Here is a 17,559-nt window from a genome sequence, read left to right on the forward strand (position 1 = left end):
GAGAAGAGAAAATATTTCAACCCTTTTCACTCAAACTCAAAATTCAAACAAACATCGAGTTTCTATGTCTTATGTACCAAGCATCACGAATCGACTCAAACACGCATTTAAACAAGCCAATATGAGCATTGTTCACACAAGCAACAACAAATTACGAAATTTATTAGGTTCCACTAAAGATAAAAAACCATTAAACGAAAAAAGTGGCATTTACCAAATTACTTGCCCAGATTGTCAATATAAATACATTGGACAGACGAGACGTGCGGTGAAATGTCGAATCGAAGAACATCGTCGTTATATCGATAAGAGAGATGTCAACAAAGCAGTCGCAGCCCACGCTTTCGATTTGAATCATGATAAACCACATAATATGAAGCCGCTTGAAAATAATTTTAAATTAATCAAAACAGTTCGATATCCCTCTAAACTAGATGCTTATGAATCTGCTTATATTTCTATAACCGACAACCTAATGAACATTGACAATAGCCCAATCGAGTCTTTTTTATTTTCTATTATAAAATAATGTTTTTTGTTTTTGTTTGCATTTTGTTTACATTTTAAATTTCCGAATATGTCAAAATTTTGTTTAAATTTTCACTTTTTCCTTTTTCTTATTTTCTTCTTTTTTCTGGCTATTTGTTATACTTCTCTTTTTCTTTTGTATTGTATTTGCGTATTTCGCTGAAGATGGTCTGCAAGTTAGACCTAAATGCATTCCCATAATTAATAAAAAACTGACGTTTTAAAATTAAATTTTACTGTGTTGTTTTTTATTTATGATTTATTGCGGTCAATAAGGAACTAAAAAATACATTAAATTAAAATATCTGACCACAAAGTTTGTTCGTTTCTTTAGTGATTAAATGCTAAAGAAAATTATTTTTTTATATTAAAAAAGGATTTGGATGTTAAAAAGCGCGCGCTTTTTAACGTTTTCCAAATCCTTTTTTAATTTTTGGCAGAATTTTGTAAAACAGAATTATGAAAAGCAGAATTTTGAAAAATAGAAGAAAAGCGCGCGCTTTTTAACGTTTTCCAAATCTTTTTTATTTTTGGCAGAATTTTGAAAAATAGAATTTTAAAGAGCAGAATTTTGAAAGCAGAATTTTGAAAAGCAGAATTTTGACAAAAGAATTTTGACCCCAGCTGAATTTTGACCCCAATCCAAACATTTGTTCTAATTTTCATTTGTGTAATATTTTTGTATCAGTTTTTGTGGTACTAACAATTTTGCTGCCATTTCTTACACGCTTTTCGGTTTTCTTTTATCAAGTCTTTTATTTCCACGGGATATTTACGAGACAGATTTTTGAAATTAAAGAAGTTATCTACCATTTAAGTGATACCCTTTATTCAATTTTATCCTCGATATCTTTTTTAATGAAGAATCCAGATAACAAACTGAAACTGAAATCTCTGCTAGGATTTTGTAAAAGAAGAAAAAAAAAACAACAACAAAAAAGTACACTACGTAGTTAACAGAAGTTACTAGAAAAAATGTATGAAGAACTATATCCACCTAAAATATGACAGACATCAAGGCAAGATAGACAAAAAGTTTCCATTTCCCAATTTACAGCACAGAGGGAAGAGTTATACATTTAACTGCAACTAGAACAAAGCTGATGTCACGCAACATAAAAACCGTTGAATTTGTATGGGATCATAGTTTGCGACACATAACTTAAATGTGTTCACTGTGGCGTATACGTACTTTTTTTATTTTTGATTATTTATCTTTCTTCAAATGTACACGTACTATTGCATTATAAAATAACAATAAGAAAATAAGGAATTTCATTAAATTAATATAAATCAATTAAGACTTTATGTTCTAACAGCCAATTAAAGCTCTGTAAACTTTTCTTTAACTATTGATTTAAAAAAAAAACGATGCACTAAAATAAATATAAAATTTCAAAAATAGTTTTGTATACAAATATTGATTATTATTATTTATTCTTTCTTACTCTTACTTACTTTTTGCTTACTTTACTATTTTAAAATGTAACTATTTACAATATCACATATCATATCAGATAGCCTACTTCTATACACCAAATCAGTATTAAATGCTAACAAACAAATTTCGTTTCGTTTATTTTTGAAAAAATCTTCAAAACCCTCATCTGAAGTCAAACTTTTAGTTAAATCAGTTGGCAAAATGGTCAAATGAGAAAATAAACAACTCTCAATAAGACCAAATATTTTAAACTCTCGTATACTATCTTCAAACTGTTCCATTGGTAAAATGTCATTAATTTCCAATCCATGTTGTTTCAGAAAATATCCCAACATTGAATAGTAGCTGACCAAAAGTGAATCCAAGTGTTCCGAACGGAATTTCTGGCTCGTCGGAATTGTTAGCAATGTTATCACATCCAAAATGGGTGGAGCATATCTTGCGAGTTGAAAGTCAACAATCCTACTTTGAACAGGATGATCATTTTCATACTTAAACAACAAATTATTTGCCCATAAGTCACCGTGACTAAATACATTTAAATATTTTTTAGTTGGTATTACAAAATCAAAAACTTTCTTCATTTCTCGAGGAAACTGCTGCAGAATGTATTCCAAACGATTGGAGTCCTTAAACTCGGGCATGATTTTAATTATTTCACAGAGAGCTACAACAGCATTATCAAAATTCTCACGTCGAACACAATTTGACTGGGATGGATAAGCATTCTCCTCTACAATTTCTGGATATAATTCTGAAATTTTCTGTTGACTACTCGTCTCAAATATAATCGATGCAGCATGCAAGCTTGCCAAAGAACTTAAGGCACATTTCAAGTGTTCAAAGTCTAATAATCCTGATCGTTCAGCTCCCATTCGGAATCCCATTTCTCCCAAATGTTCAAAAACTAGTATATCATCTTTGGCGTAATAGCATCGAGCAGAAAAATCTGACTGTCTCTCTTGTAACTTGGGAAGTAAGTTCCTATAGACAGAGACTTCTTTTTTGAAAACACCAAACTCTTCAAGGTACCTCTGCCGGGAGGCTATGTCACTTGGAGCTGTTTTTATAAAAAATGTCAATTCCTGTGGGACTTCAGATGGATTGGTTTGAATAATCACCGATAAAACCTCATGACGACCGAGAAACCCTGCTGGAGAGTCACTTGCACTCTTGAGCGAATAACTGAGAAGTTCAACGCCATAATCAATCTTTTGATTCGAATATCTTTCACACAAGTCTTCAACGACCGTTGGGGATAAATTTGAAGAGCTCATTGCAGATAGTTTTTTTTTTTTAACTATAATCGACTGCGTGATAAGAATAGAGTGTTAGGTCTTTATATAGCATCTCATAAAACAAAATAGTTGGTTATTTGCATAGATAACTTAGAGAAATTAAAACAGCAGTTATCAAATATTTAACAAGTGATGAGGTGCATTATTGTTCTTCTTATTCTAATCGTTATTTAATCTAGGATTATTATGGGATGCTTAATGCATTGATTTAAAGTACGGGTGTTTATTTTTTACATCAAATTTATAGCAACTATGTAATTAATATAAGCAAGAAATGTTTCCATTTTTCCGTGTCCTTGACTTAACTTTGCGACCGATTTTAATACAGATATCGTTTTATCTTTTAACACAAAGTTAATATCACTGCATGATGTTTCATAACAAATTATAAAGTTTCCAAAAAATCAAAACGCTTTTTTTTTATGTTTTGGAATATAAGTTTTTTTTAACATTTCAGGTCATGTTACGAAAACTGGCTTTTAAAAAATTTAGATACGGACGCGTTTTGGACGCGTTTTATACGAGTTTGGGAATAACTTTTTGCCATTCATATTTTTTAGTTGTGATGTTTTTGACACGATAGTATTGAAAAACATTTTTTAATATTTATTTTCATAGCTTGGGTTTGAAAGGGTTAACTACCTACAATTTCTCATATTAATTTTTGTTTGATTCCTCCACAAAAGACCCGATAAAGTAAGCATTAGCTTTATATTAAACTTTAACCAACGGCCATATTATTCGCTAGTTTAAAAAATACATCGGGATGTAAATAAATTGAAATGTGAAAAATAAATCCCAATCCATAATATTCACTACCACACAGAGAAAAAATAGTCATTTTGAACTATTTTCATAGTTAAAATCGGGATAGCTATTTTCGATTTGGATTTATTTTTGACATTTTACATCCAGATGTATTTTTTAAACTAGTGAATAATATTACCGCAAGTTTGCTTTCCATTTGATGATGTATCGTTTTTCTAAAGACACTATTAACGACTATTTTGATGATGCGTGTAAATGGTAGATGTTCCAAAAAGTTTGATTTTTGAAATTCATACATTTGCATGTAGGTATGCATATACATATTTATGTATGCATATGTTCATCTGCCCGCAAGAAGCACTCAATGTATGAGTTTTTAACAATTAAAACGCTATGAACTTAACTTCGTATCATTGAAGAGAGATTTATCTCGAAGCTAGAAATTTAACCATATTTAAAAAACTGCAGTTTGATAGCGCTTTAATTTCCAAATGCCACCACTAGGGACTTCAAGACTTTTATATCTCATATACATAAACTTTTCAAATAAAGAGATAAACAATATTCCAATATTCATTAATTATCAAGCTGTACCTTACGCCAATACGGCCAAATACATTGGAATGACTTTGGATGCAAAGCTAAAGTGGAAAGAGCACATCAAAAAGAAAAGTGAAGAACTAAACTTGAAATATAGAAAAATGTACTGGTTACCTGGTAACAACTCTGATTTATCAACCCAAAACAAAATAATGCTGTATAATCAAGTACTAAAGCCTGTTTGGACCTATGGTATCCAATTATGGGGCTGTACAGAGAAAACAAATACCGAAATCATCCAAAAATTCCAAAACAAAGTCCTTCGTGGAATAGTTAATGCACCTTGGTACATAAGAAATAGCGATCTACATTGTGACTTACAAAAACGGTTACAGAAGTTGTTAAAAAATACGCTGTATCGCATAATCAGAGACTGCAAAGTCATACCAATTCTGAAATGGTGTCCGTCTTGAATACAAGAAACCATGTTCGGAGATTAAGAAGAACCAAGCCTCATGAGCTTATTGTCTAAAAATCATGGGAAAGTATTAAAAGTTTAAACTTCCCCCAAAGTGATTTTACAAAGTTAAGAAAGAAAAATCTGATGTCGATCTCTCAAGATTGGTCCTGATAAAGAGGTGGTTTTAGTGGTTAAGAGTCCCACACTACTTGGTGTCGAATACTGCCAAGTGTCTTTTGAAGATAAAAAAATATATAAAATTAAAAGACCTTTCCAAAAATAACAATCATTTTTTATTATTACTCACATCCGAAATCTGCTGCTGGCTCTCATCTCGTTCTTTTAAGAACCAAGTTTGAATTGTTTTGCCAATTCCTTGCACCAGGACGTTTTAGGCACACCGACCATACTCGTATTTATTTTTCCAAAGAAAAACTCATTCTAGTTTTTTTTTTTAAGCGAATGCTTGTAAATCTATTTTAATACTCTACTACCTGATTTTTAAAACTATTAAGCCTATTACAACATAAAGTCTTCTATTTGCAGTCAAAGACAATTCTAGATGCATTTTAGAAATTCAGCTTTCAGTATCAGCTTTGTCATTATCTTGTTCTCCATCGAAGAACTCGTTCTTTGCTTCAACCATTTTATCTTCATCCGCCTGACTAATTCTTACTTCAGGATCTGCTTCATCTTTTGCACGCGATTCGTCTATATCCAGAGCATCAGGTGGAATAGTAACCATCTGCACACTTGGCGAATGTTGACACATTTTTAGATTTTCATAGACATGCTTTACGATCAGCTCGAGGTATTGTTTAGAATTGGCATTGTCTTGCCTTGTTGTTATGTCCGGGTGAAGAGTGAAATCTGGTGCAAAAAATTCCAAATATTCAGTCATTGGTAGCTCGTTGGAGATGTTTTCATCGACCAGCAAAGAAGTTTCATGAGTCCAAGCACGAGCTACGTTGCGCAGAGTATAGCCACCACCACCAACAACTAAAGTGGGAACATTCAATTCCTTGACAAATTTAACGCACTCACCATGACCATGGGTGCTTAAGGAGAAACATCCCAGTCGATCACCGGCCAATGAATCAGCTCCACATTGCAAGACAATCGCTGTTGGCCTATAGAATTCCATAACAGACGAGATGATAGGTTTAAATACCTGCGAGTAGCTTTGATCATCGATACCTTCTTTTAGAGGAACATTGACGCAATAATAACGACCAGACTCGGCCCCGATTTCATACATATCCCCAGTGCCAGGGAAAAAGTAATTGCCGTATTTATGGAATGACACAGTCATGACACGATCTGTTAGATAAAAAGCTTCCTGAACTCCATCACCATGATGGACATCAATATCGATGTATAGAACTCGTGGGTGATACTTTAAAAGTTCCAAAATACCTATCACGATGTCATTTACATAGCAGAAACCTGAAAATGAATAAAATAAATTTAATTAATATATTAAGAAGGAAGAGAACAGATCAAAGAATTTCATTATATTTTGCCTTTTAAGTTTAAGTTTAAGACGGCAATAGTTGACACATAATTGAATCGTTTATTTTGAAAATGAGGGAAGTCCACTTTATAAAACTTTTCAGGAGGAACAAAGAAAACTGGGTGTTATGATTTGTAAAGAATATTCCTCAGATTTTTTTTAACGTATTGCAAGTGATATAGTAGCTACAGGTGAAATAGGCATTTAAAAAAAAATGATACACAGGAAAAAAGTTTGCTTTTGGGATAAGAACCAAGGATCAAAATAGTCTTTACAAAAAAATGGGTTGAAGAGTGTTTTTTAGCCGACAAGAGGGAGAGGGTGAAGGTCAAAACAATGGTCGGAAATTTTTTTTCGAAAATTTCGTTTCGGTTCAGCTGCGTACTGGGCTTTAAAGTAAAAAAAACTAGCACCCTTTTTTTTAACCGGCAATAACTTTTCTTAGAGCAATTGAATTGACTTTATTTTTATGTCATTAAAATCAGCATCAAAAAATACCTTGAAAACATGTGTCAAATGATGATATTCCACAAACAAAAAGTATTTTGACAAAATGAAAATTTTTGTTTTATGAGATAAATACTGTATTATCTTCCCATAAACATGGTAAAATTGTCTTCTTTGAGCTCAATGCAAAGGGTACTTTTGCTAACAAGGTTTTTGATGAAAGAATGGCATTTCCAAATTCAGACTTTTTGGAGTCAATCCGCGATAAAGTGAATTCTTCAAAATGCTTCAATTTTTTTAAGTGCATTTTTTTCGTTTTTTGTCCATTTGTGGTAAATTTTTAGTAGCATAATTATATTTTTGTGTTTGTATATTTGGTAATTTTTAGTTTCCCGCGATAAATTCAGTTCTCTACAGATTTTTTAACAGACACACAGAAACTATGACTTGCAACAGAAGATGCACCAATTTCAATGTTAATTTCCGCCGTTTTGCCCAATTTTTTACAAATGGGGCCTTAACAAGTCTGTCAGTTGTATACGTGCTTGAAACACGTAAAATGCATTACCTTACATTACCAACGTTGAAAAAGAACGTTTGTCAAAATACTTTTTTCCCTCAAAATTTAGTACTTTTTATACAAAAAATGCAGCCTCGAAGCATAATACCAACTATATGACTGACATTGACCATCATGAGATTCACCATAACATACTTAATAAATAACCGTCAACTTCCTTATTTTATGTTTAACCGTTACAGATTCTTCTCATCAGTTAGAAAAATGTTCATTTTGTCAAAATACTTTTTCCGACCATTGTATATTGAAAAAAATTGTTTGTGGAATATCATCATTTGACACATGTTTTCAAGGTATTTTTTGATGCTGATTTTAATGACATAAAAATAAAGTCAATTCAATTGCTCTAAGAAAAGTTATTGCCGGTTAAAAAAAAGGGTGCTAGTTTTTTTTACTTTAAAGCCCAGTACGCAGCTGAATCGAAACGAAATTTTCGATAAAAAATTTCGTTAACGATATTTTGAACGAAATTAAATTTGTATTGTTTTTGCTTTAAAATTTATTTTCTTGGGTCGAATTACAGCATACGATTACGATCATTCTTTAACGTTTTTACTATTTGTGTCTCTATTTAATTAGTAGAAAAAGATAGGGACACATAGCAACCATACGTTAACGAACGTATGCCGTAATTCGACCCCTGATGTTTTTTCTTGAATTTTATAAATACCTGATGGTATTTTTTCCTTAACATATTCGATGTTAACTTTGGAGACTTCAAAATCTTTCGTTTCGCTGCAGCTGCGTACTAGGCTTAACAGGTAGAATATAAACCTATGCGAAAAACATGATACACTGATGAAATAAGGGATGAAGGCTCTAGATGAAGCAGGGACAAAGGATTCATAAAGTTCTTGAAAATATTTTTGGTGAAAAGGTGTTTTTTTTGATGGGTTAAGTTATGCGTGAGAAAGATATCATAACAGCTTCTATAACTTTTATTAATTTTTTAAACTTGGTGAACAAGTTTTTTTTGTTAAAAGAACTAAGAATGTACAGAGTCTTCAAAATTATCTTTAGTGAAGGGGTGTTTTTAAGAAATGATGAAATTCGGAATAAGTAGGTACCACAAAAACTTGTACAAAAATGTTACACCAATGAAAATTGGTACAAATATTTCATTTACAACAGAAACCAAGAATCTAAGCAGTCCATACAAATATTTTAGGTGAAAGGGTGTTTTTTTTTTTGGGAAATATGGTAAATCTGCGATAATCCGATAAAATCAATGGCATAAAAAGTACCCTTACGAAATTTATTAAAAATGTTATCTTTCTCATTATAAATTTTTTTAATGTGAAAGGAGAAAGGGTGTTTTTTAGGTGCAAAGAAAATTGGAAAAAGTAGGTAATAATAATGGTACACTATTAAAATTCAGCAATTATGTTGCTTTTGAGATTAGAAACAAGAATCTTAAGTGTCTATAAGAATATCATGGTTAAAAGTGTTTTTTTTTATAGTGAAAACAGATAGAATGGGACACCGTAATAAGAACGTCGTTTAAGAACGTCGAATCTGCAATAGAAACCTAGAATTGAGTTTTCATTAAAAAAAATTTAGGTGGAAGGGTTTTTTTTCAAAGAGACAGTAAAATCTGTAATTGGTCCCAAAAAGCAAATGACCCTTATTGCGAGTGTCGTTCAAATTTCGATGTGATAAAAGTCGATCGAATCGATAAACATCTGTTTTGGTATTGTTTATTTGTTTCGACAATGATATTTACTCTTGTGAACTATAAACTTGATTTCAGTCGATAGCAAAATTGTAAACGAAAAACATCGAATGATAAAACCAAAAATATCGTTAACAATAGAGATTAACAATATAAAAATTATTTTTCGATAATCGACATGTTTGTCTGTCTGATAATGTCTGTTCGACGTCTTCAAAAAGAGCTAGAATTTTTTGAACCCAATCAGTTTTCATCAAAAAAGCAAAAAATCAATTTTTTTCAATCACAGCCTATAATAAATTTCATATCATGTGAAAGTTTATTATTTTACCTTTCATATAATCTTATCTCTAAGATGATTACCAGAAAAGTTAGAAATTTTTAAATCCAACCATGTTGAAATTCCAAACTGAGAATACGGTACTTCCTACACTGGTGGCTGTTCATGGGGCAACAGATCTCGACAGGTGTTTTAAGGTATTTCGCAAGTTTTTTTTAATTTCACATTGTGTAGCTTGTAGTAAATGTACCGTTATATGTGATATATCAAATGAAAGGTAATATTATCAGCATGCTCAATAAAGTTAAATTAAATTTTTATCTGCTCTAGATCAAAAGAAAGAACATGTTGAAAAATAGAACTTTATTTTAACTCAAAATTGTGACTACAAAAGTGATTTTGCAAAGATATAGTCCTGTTTATTATGTATTTACAGTATAAATTTTATCTGTTGAAAAAAAAAAGATAAAAATAAAAAACGATTAAAAACGGTAACTTGGGACAACAAAACTTTTTTTTCCCGCTATTCGGTCAAAAATCCTTTTTTTTTGCATGCATACGCACGGTCATATACTACATGTTCTATAAGTTTGAGATTTTTAGAACGCTTCAAAAAATTTAAAATAATAAAAACTCACCCAAAAAAACCCCAAAATAAGCAGGTGTTTTTCAAAAATCCATATTTCGAAACGCAGAGACTTGAAAAACAATCCGTATCAGATCTCTTTTTTTTTTTATTATCTTTCGAATGACGTTTTTAAAATTGTCAAAAAAAATTTCCCCTACCTATAATCACTACTTTGGCTGTGTTCCTTTGGGCTAAGCAAAGTACTTTTTGTTTTTAGTACTTTTGAATCCATTCAAAGACATTTTTACTTGCTCTATAGGGCAAGTATTGGTTTCGTGTAGAAAAAAAAATCGAGGTTTTAATCAAAACCAACACTACGATGATGGAGAAGATCAAAAAAGTGGTTTTCGTCATGCCGTCCGTCGGTCTGTGCGTGTGTGCGTCTGTGCGTCTGTGCGTCCATCTGTACATCGAGCTAGGGCCTAAACGGATAAATGGATTTGCTTGAAACTTGGTACAGATGATTTTTACGTAATTCCCTAGGTCCGTTTTTTTTATTTTTTTAATATCTCCAATTTAACGCATATCTCCCATATAACGTTTTCGAGGTATTTCAAATTTCTCGAAAACGGCTCTAACGATTTCGTTTAAATTTGGTGTGCGCAGTACTCTTATTGATTCTAACAAAACTGTGTTTTTAGTTTTTCTCAAAAAATGCCGAGAGCGGAAATATGGCGTTACCGTTTTTCAAAAATTGACATGTTTTTTTAGTTCATATATTTCATCAAAGCATAAGTCAATTTTTTCAAAATTTACAGACATCATAGGTATTGAAGTGTAAAATGTAAAAAAAAATTAAAAAAAAAAAAGTTTTTCAAAAAATATTTTAAAAATTGAATTTTTTTAACTTTCGATTTTTTTTTTGGTTTTATTTTTTTTTTTTTCTCCACAAAATCTTAAATTTCCAATAGATATTTGAATCATTTATTTGCAAAACATGATAAGTCCATGATTTTAAATTTTTCAGGAGAAGAAAAAAACGTTCTATTTTCTTTTGATATGCGTAGAAAAATTTATAAAAAATATATTCTGTAGAACTCTTGCCTAGCTACAAAATACCGTTTCGTTTTTAATTTTTGGAGCGATAGTTCAAAAGATAAAAAATAAAAACGCTTTTGGACTTATCATACTTTGAAAATAAACGGATGTGAAATTAGTTTTTAAATGGATATGCAATTTTGCTTTTAGCCCCAGTCTATCAAACAATTGTATTTGAGAATAAAATACAATGTCCGGACTGCTAATTTAACTTTAAAGTAGCTTTAATCTTAAGATTTTCAGCCATTAATCTAATATACCATTTACACAAAAAGAAGCTGTTGTTTATTTTCAAAAGATGATAAGTCCGGGACTTATTCTGTTTTTGATACTAAAAAAATATTTCGCGTAGCTGTAAAATCGGATATAGATGGAGTAGATAGTTGATATTTTAAAGACAGACGTGGTTATCCCTGGATTACAAATTTAGTCAAAAAAACGAATTTTGAAAAAAAGTGGACTTATCATGTTTTGCAAATAAATGATTCATTTAAGATAAAGATGCTTTGAACTACAAGAGCAAGTACGTGCGACCAAGTCGTGCATTTTATTTCTATAGAAGAAATGGACTTAAATACAACCAGAAGTACTTAGCAGTAGATACTTTAAGCCAAAGGAACACAGCTTTTGTTAAAGGTCTACCTCATGTTTTAGTTTTAGAAAACCATTTATTACTTGTTTTTGAAATTTTTTAGAATTTTTTTCAATACCACTGTCAGTCTTGCAATGAATTTATCTATCGATTGAAAAAAATTCAACTCTTTACATTGTCGCGTTAAGAAAGTAGCCAATTTTTTTGCAAATTTTGTTTTACCCCTATTTACCCTATTATTTAGTATTTAGCTTTAGGTTATTATCGTTCAAATAAGCTATAAAAGATGTTAATCTCTAATAGTTTATTTTTAATTTTGAATTGAAATTTTTGCCGCACTGCGAAAAATTTCAAGTGGAACGGGTGAAAATGGCGTCACTTTTTTGTGGTGGCTGCCATGGTTCATCGATTTATAAGACGTTATCACGTCAAAATCATTTAATATCTTATCCTTATCTATAAGTCCAGAAGCTATTTTTTTTTCAAAATAAATGTGATCATCGACTTCAAAAGGAAGCAGTTTACAGAATATAGTTGCTATACACAAAGAACCCATAGACCACCATGAAAACGTTGATAACTCAATTTGGCCAAAAGGTGAGCTTACCAAAAATAATCGATTTATTTACCTGAAGCCTCAAACTTCTTTGCATGATGCAGTCCCCCGGACCAATTGATGCAAATATCGCTGTGATTGTGATTTAGTTTTTGGGCCCCTTCAAGCGATGCTCCCGTATACATGGCACAGAAATCAAACAGCCCATCAAATACTGGGCAATCCTCACCTACACTAAAATGTGATAGATATTTTGTATACCCAACAGCTGCAACGATATAAATTGATGTTAATCAATAAATCAACTATAAATGTGGTAAAACTAACAATTGCAATGGATATTCTGAGGTGTGACTTGCTGCAGAAATTCAATATACTCTTCACTGTGAAACCGTAACATATCCTGTGCACTAGCTCTATAATTTAATCAAAAGTTAATTCATTAGATGTTTTAACATTTTCAAGAACTTTTTTTCTTACTTATAAGGTCGATATATTTTCATTTTTTTGTGCAGACCATAATTCATGACCAAACTGTGCGTGACAGCAAGACGGTGGGGCTTCATAGGATGACCTGGACCATAGTGGAAGTTGCCAACGTCGGCATTGTAAAAATAAGATACGACACGATTGGACATTGTTTTAGTTTTGTTCAATATTGTTTATATGCACTGTAGTAAATTATATATTTAAGAAAATATTATATTTTTAAAGAAAAGTATAACAAATAAAACAAAAACAATAAAAAGTAGACGCCGGGTTGTTGAAAAATCTAAGTTCATCACAATATTTCGAGTGTTGTTATTAAAATAGTTGTCGGTTTTTTTAATTGAGGAATTTTTTGTACTGTATGTTATAATCATGCCTAAACATATTATTTTTTATTGAAAATATTAATTTATTTAATTATATTTTTTTTATGAAAAAGAATGGAAAGTGATAAATTTTTGAGATGTTTATTTTTTCGTTTGACTGACTAGTTTTTAAATGTCATTAACGTCAGTGTCAAATGAATTGCGTTCCAGATTTAAGTATAAAGTCTGTTCACTGACGCTGTGCTCGACTGTTCTAGGCAAAAAAGTACAGCTTTTTGCTGTTCATTCAGATTTTTTCTGTGCTGAACTGTTCTAGTTTCCTGTTCATTGACAAAACTAGAACAGTTTAGAACAGGATTTTCTGTTCTTGGTTTTGAGTAAGATCAGGTTAGAACAGACTCGTGAGAAATGTCAAAAGCAAAGCTGTCATTTTTTTCTTTTTGTTTTGATTTAATTGTGCGAATATTTCTTGGGTGCTCGTGGTTTTTCTAACTAAAAACAATTTTTAATTATATTTTCCGCAGTAAAAACTCAAAAAATAAATAAAACTAACGAGAACCGATAAGCACCAAATAAAAAAATGTCATTTTGAAAGAGAGCAAAATAATTTTGTGGGACAAGTTTCTAGCGTGAATCCAATTTTTTTTCAAAATCCATCACTTCAACTGCAACTTCACAGAATTGCAACTTTTCCTCAAATATTAAATTGTGAAAAAAAAAACTATTTTAAAATCATTTATTTCGTGAAGCAACCTCAAAATAATAACTTTTTTTCAAATTTTCATTAAATTTTTGACGTTTTTAGCATTTTAAAACTGCACAAAACCAAAAAAACAAACGTCAAAACAGTAAGAAAACAAATTTCGTCTCAGAAATCTCCGAAAAAAAAGTGAGCACTCAGCTGAGAATTTTTGTCTCAAGCCTGGTACGCTGCTCGCCCTAAATTTTAGCTGAGATAAAATTCCCATACATGTTATCGATAATTTGTATGGGATCCATTTTACAGGGCTATTCTGGAGTTGTGATGCTCACAAGTCACAATTTTTTGTGAGGTTATTTTTGTGAGGTTTTTTATGAGGTTGTCACAATTTGGTATTCTGAAAAAAACCTTATAAGAAACCTCACAACAAATTCACCACTGTAGGGGTGAGTTTCTTTTTTGACAGCCAGCTGATTTGCCAAACAAATTCTCTAGTAATTTGTGAGTTGTGACCTGCTCTGAAGGAGATCACAATTTTAACAATTTTAATGAGGATCACAAGTTGTGAGGTTACGCCAGAATTCCAAAAACCTCACAAAATCAAACTCACCACACCTTATGAGGTTCTTGTGACTGTGAGGTTTTCGTTAGAATACGAAAAAGTCACAAAATCTAGTTCAACTCGAGCTATGAGGTTATTGTGACTTGTGAGGCATCAGTGAGGTTGCCCAGAATAACCCTGTTAGCTGAGATAAAATTTTTCGATAATTTGTATGGGAGCTAAAATTTAGCGCGAGCACCGTACCAGGCTTCACTTAAAAAATCTTTGAGCCCTCAGAGATCTCACTTGGATCACTGATTAATAACCTGAGGTGCGTTCTTTTTCTAACAATAGTCAACTATCGTTGTTATGTCAAAAAATATTAGGGGTATTCACGATCTGGTGCAACAGGCCTAGTAAAAGTGTAAAATTTTATTTTTTTACAATAGATCGTGAACGCACCTCTTCTTTTCTATAGTAAATAATGAATGGAATCCATTATATGATTTATATCAGCTTCACTCTTTTTTTTTACGGAGTTGTCTTCCCACCGATGCTTCTTCTTTTTTTTAAATTTATTTTCACAAATTACATCAAAAGAAACAAAATAAAAAAGAATAAGAATAAAAAAGATAAATTGTTCATCATTGACGACACGCGACGGCGAGCTGCCATCTGTCAAAAAAAATTTACACCATTGTATTTCTATTTTGCAATAGGGTTAGGGTATAGCAAAAGTGCAAGACCATTGTAAAATTTCAATCCATATATTTTGTTGTTGTAGTGTTGTAAGATTTTACACTTTTGCACTTTTGCAATGATACAAGACCAGTTGCATTGGTCCATTGGATCGTGAATACCCCTATTGTTGATTATGTCATTGTTAAAAATTGTTGGGTTTTTTACAAATTATTTAGAAACGATTTACGGCCATATTATTCACTAGTTTAAAAAATACATCTGGATGTAAACAATGTCAAATGTCAAAAATAAATCCAACTCCATAATATTCACTACTTAAATCCAATCTTAAATCCAATTTTTTAAATCCATTTTTGTTAAATCCAAACAAATTTGAACTGCTCTCTGGAGGTCCGTTTAACTTTATAAATCCAGATGTAAAATTCATTTTTACAGTGTTCAGTTGTTTTGTAAAGTATTTTGTGAAGGAAAAATAAAGATGAATGCAAATTATACAAAATTTATTGAATAATCACATAATTTTTTTTGAGTGAATAATATGAACCAAAAATTAAATCCTTGGATTTATGAAATTCAGATTTAATGGATTGGATTTAAAATTAACTTTAATCCAAACTAAATCCAGAGTGAATAAAATGGCCGTTATTGTTAGATATTGTTAAACTGTCAAACACCAAAAAAAAAAAAAATTGTTTTGAAAATATTTTTATTTGCATAATTATAAAGGTATAACAACATTGGCTCAAAAAGTGAAAAAGTACAAAAGTGAAAATTTTCAAACGCATTTTTGTATAGTTTTTCGGGATGAAAAATTAAAACAAATGATGCAGAAAGCTTATTTTTTGGTCTAAAATATAATTTGTATACTCTTTATCACAAAACAATTGCGATAGCCAGAAAAAAAATCTTTTCACTTTTGTACTTTTTTAAAAAGTGGTGTATGTAGTTAAGCCTTAACAAAAATAATGTTTTTTAGTCAAAATAAATTCTCTTTCTTCATAAAATTGCAAAACTCTGTTTTTGTTTTCATTTTATTCCGCTTATTTCCAAAAGAAAAAAATCCTTAAGTTGGTTTTGTAAACAAAACATCCACTTTGACACATCAACAATCTCATGAGTCTTCAACTCATATCATGGAGGTGAGTTGGAAATAGTTACGATTTGTAACTATTTGACACTTCAAAACGAGTTTAGGAACGATGTTCATCTGTCAAATAGTTACAAATCGTAACTATTTTGTAGTTTAGGAACGACAAAAGTTAACGATAGTTAACAATAGTTAATTATTGCTAGAAAAAGAACGCACCTCTGTTTTTCACGACAACACGAGATATTTTCGCAAATTAGGTCAGTTCAAATATCAAAATAATTTTTAAAATACGATTTTAGCATTTTGCTTGCTGAAATAATTACGCAAATTATATCATTTCGAATGTCATAAAAAAAATTGAATATTAAATTTGAACTGACCCCATTTGCTAATGTCGAATTCCTTTCAATGCAAAAATCGAATTTTCGGCGATCTCGAAGCGAATTTTTTCTGAAAATCATGTTCCATAGAAAAAAAATTCGCCTCAAACGAAGCAGAATTCGAATTTTTTTTAATCCCTCTTTTTTGAGAGATTTACACGGATTTGCACACACACTTGGAACATTTGACATTTCTCAAACGTCAAGCTGAAAGATTCCTTCGTGTTGTTTGTTTATTTGGGAATACCAACTTCAAATAAGGAGTAAATTATAATGGAATATCGTGTTTTATTGCGGAAAATTATGAAATAAATAAAAAAAAAAAACAATGTGCGATCAAAATATAATTTTTCTTGGCATAGTTCTTGTGAAAAAGTCAAATTACTTTGACTTTTCTTCTCGTGATTATCTTCAGGAAATTTATTTCTCTGTAAAACCACAGCATACGGCCAAATAATTAACCTTTTACTTCATCTTCATTCAGATCTTAATAATAGGTGTGTTTTTTTGTTTATCTATATAGATTTTGTGCAAAAAAACGACATCGGGATTTTTGAAATCCATGCAAACATTTGGCACCACTGTACATATACTTTGGCAGCTGTCTGTCAAAAATGTTGCTTTTGTTTTTTTTTATTTTAACTCCGAAGTGGGAAGGCCATTACATCCATGTTGGATGCAAACAAAAATTTTCATATGGCCATCATTGTATATCATTGACCTATTATATATGGACTGCTAGTTGATTCTCGTTTCCATACAAAATTTTTGAAAATGTGGTTCAATGATTACTAGCGCCTGTGGAAGAAAGTGGTAAATAGAACTCAGTTAGCGTAGCGACATCTTCCGTCAGATGGCTTGAACTACCATTTTTGTACATAGAAACTATGGCCATCTACATATTTTTGTTATAAAAATGAGTAGCACCTGTCTTTTTTGAAGTCTACTTTTTGACGTTTTGGAAGAAAAGAATTCTTTCAGAAAAAAAAA

The 17,559-nt window shown here is 31.1% G+C and overlaps 2 protein-coding genes across 2 annotated transcripts; both read right to left on the reverse strand.

The window, feature by feature from the left end:
* Window positions 1-1,930: 1,930 nt before the first annotated feature.
* Window positions 1,931-3,299, reverse strand: LOC129917041 (uncharacterized). The gene has a single exon (XM_055997352.1). The coding sequence runs from the start codon at window positions 3,244-3,246 to the stop codon at window positions 2,002-2,004; it is 1,245 nt and encodes a 414-aa protein (XP_055853327.1). The 5' UTR covers window positions 3,247-3,299; the 3' UTR covers window positions 1,931-2,001.
* Window positions 3,300-5,295: 1,996 nt separating this feature from the next.
* LOC129917039 (histone deacetylase 3) lies at window positions 5,296-13,316 on the reverse strand. The gene is made up of 4 exons (XM_055997351.1): window positions 12,822-13,316; window positions 12,669-12,757; window positions 12,415-12,609; window positions 5,296-6,481 (listed from the first exon to the last, which is right to left on the reverse strand). The coding sequence occupies exons 1-4, from the start codon at window positions 12,977-12,979 to the stop codon at window positions 5,613-5,615; spliced, it is 1,311 nt and encodes a 436-aa protein (XP_055853326.1). The 5' UTR covers window positions 12,980-13,316; the 3' UTR covers window positions 5,296-5,612.
* Between the last annotated feature and the right edge of the window lie 4,243 nt (window positions 13,317-17,559).

This window comes from Episyrphus balteatus, chromosome 3, assembly GCF_945859705.1.
Source record: "Episyrphus balteatus chromosome 3, idEpiBalt1.1, whole genome shotgun sequence".
NCBI classification, from domain to species: domain Eukaryota; kingdom Metazoa; phylum Arthropoda; class Insecta; order Diptera; family Syrphidae; genus Episyrphus; species Episyrphus balteatus.

What these genes read in the sequence shown, in the direction of transcription:
- LOC129917041 (XM_055997352.1), bottom strand. Translation starts at nt 3,246, where the DNA reads ATGAGCTCTTCAAATTTATCCCCAACGGTCGTTGAAGACTTGTGTGAA.
- LOC129917039 (XM_055997351.1), bottom strand. Translation starts at nt 12,979, where the DNA reads ATGTCCAATCGTGTCGTATCTTATTTTTACAATGCCGACGTTGGCAAC. An exon ending in TCAGAATATCCATTGCAATT is followed by an intron (nt 12,610 to 12,668) that starts GTTAGTTTTACC and finishes ATATCGTTGCAG; the next exon opens with CTGTTGGGTATACAAAATAT. An exon ending in AAAGAAGTTTGAGGCTTCAG is followed by an intron (nt 6,482 to 12,414) that starts GTAAATAAATCG and finishes ATTCATTTTCAG; the next exon opens with GTTTCTGCTATGTAAATGAC.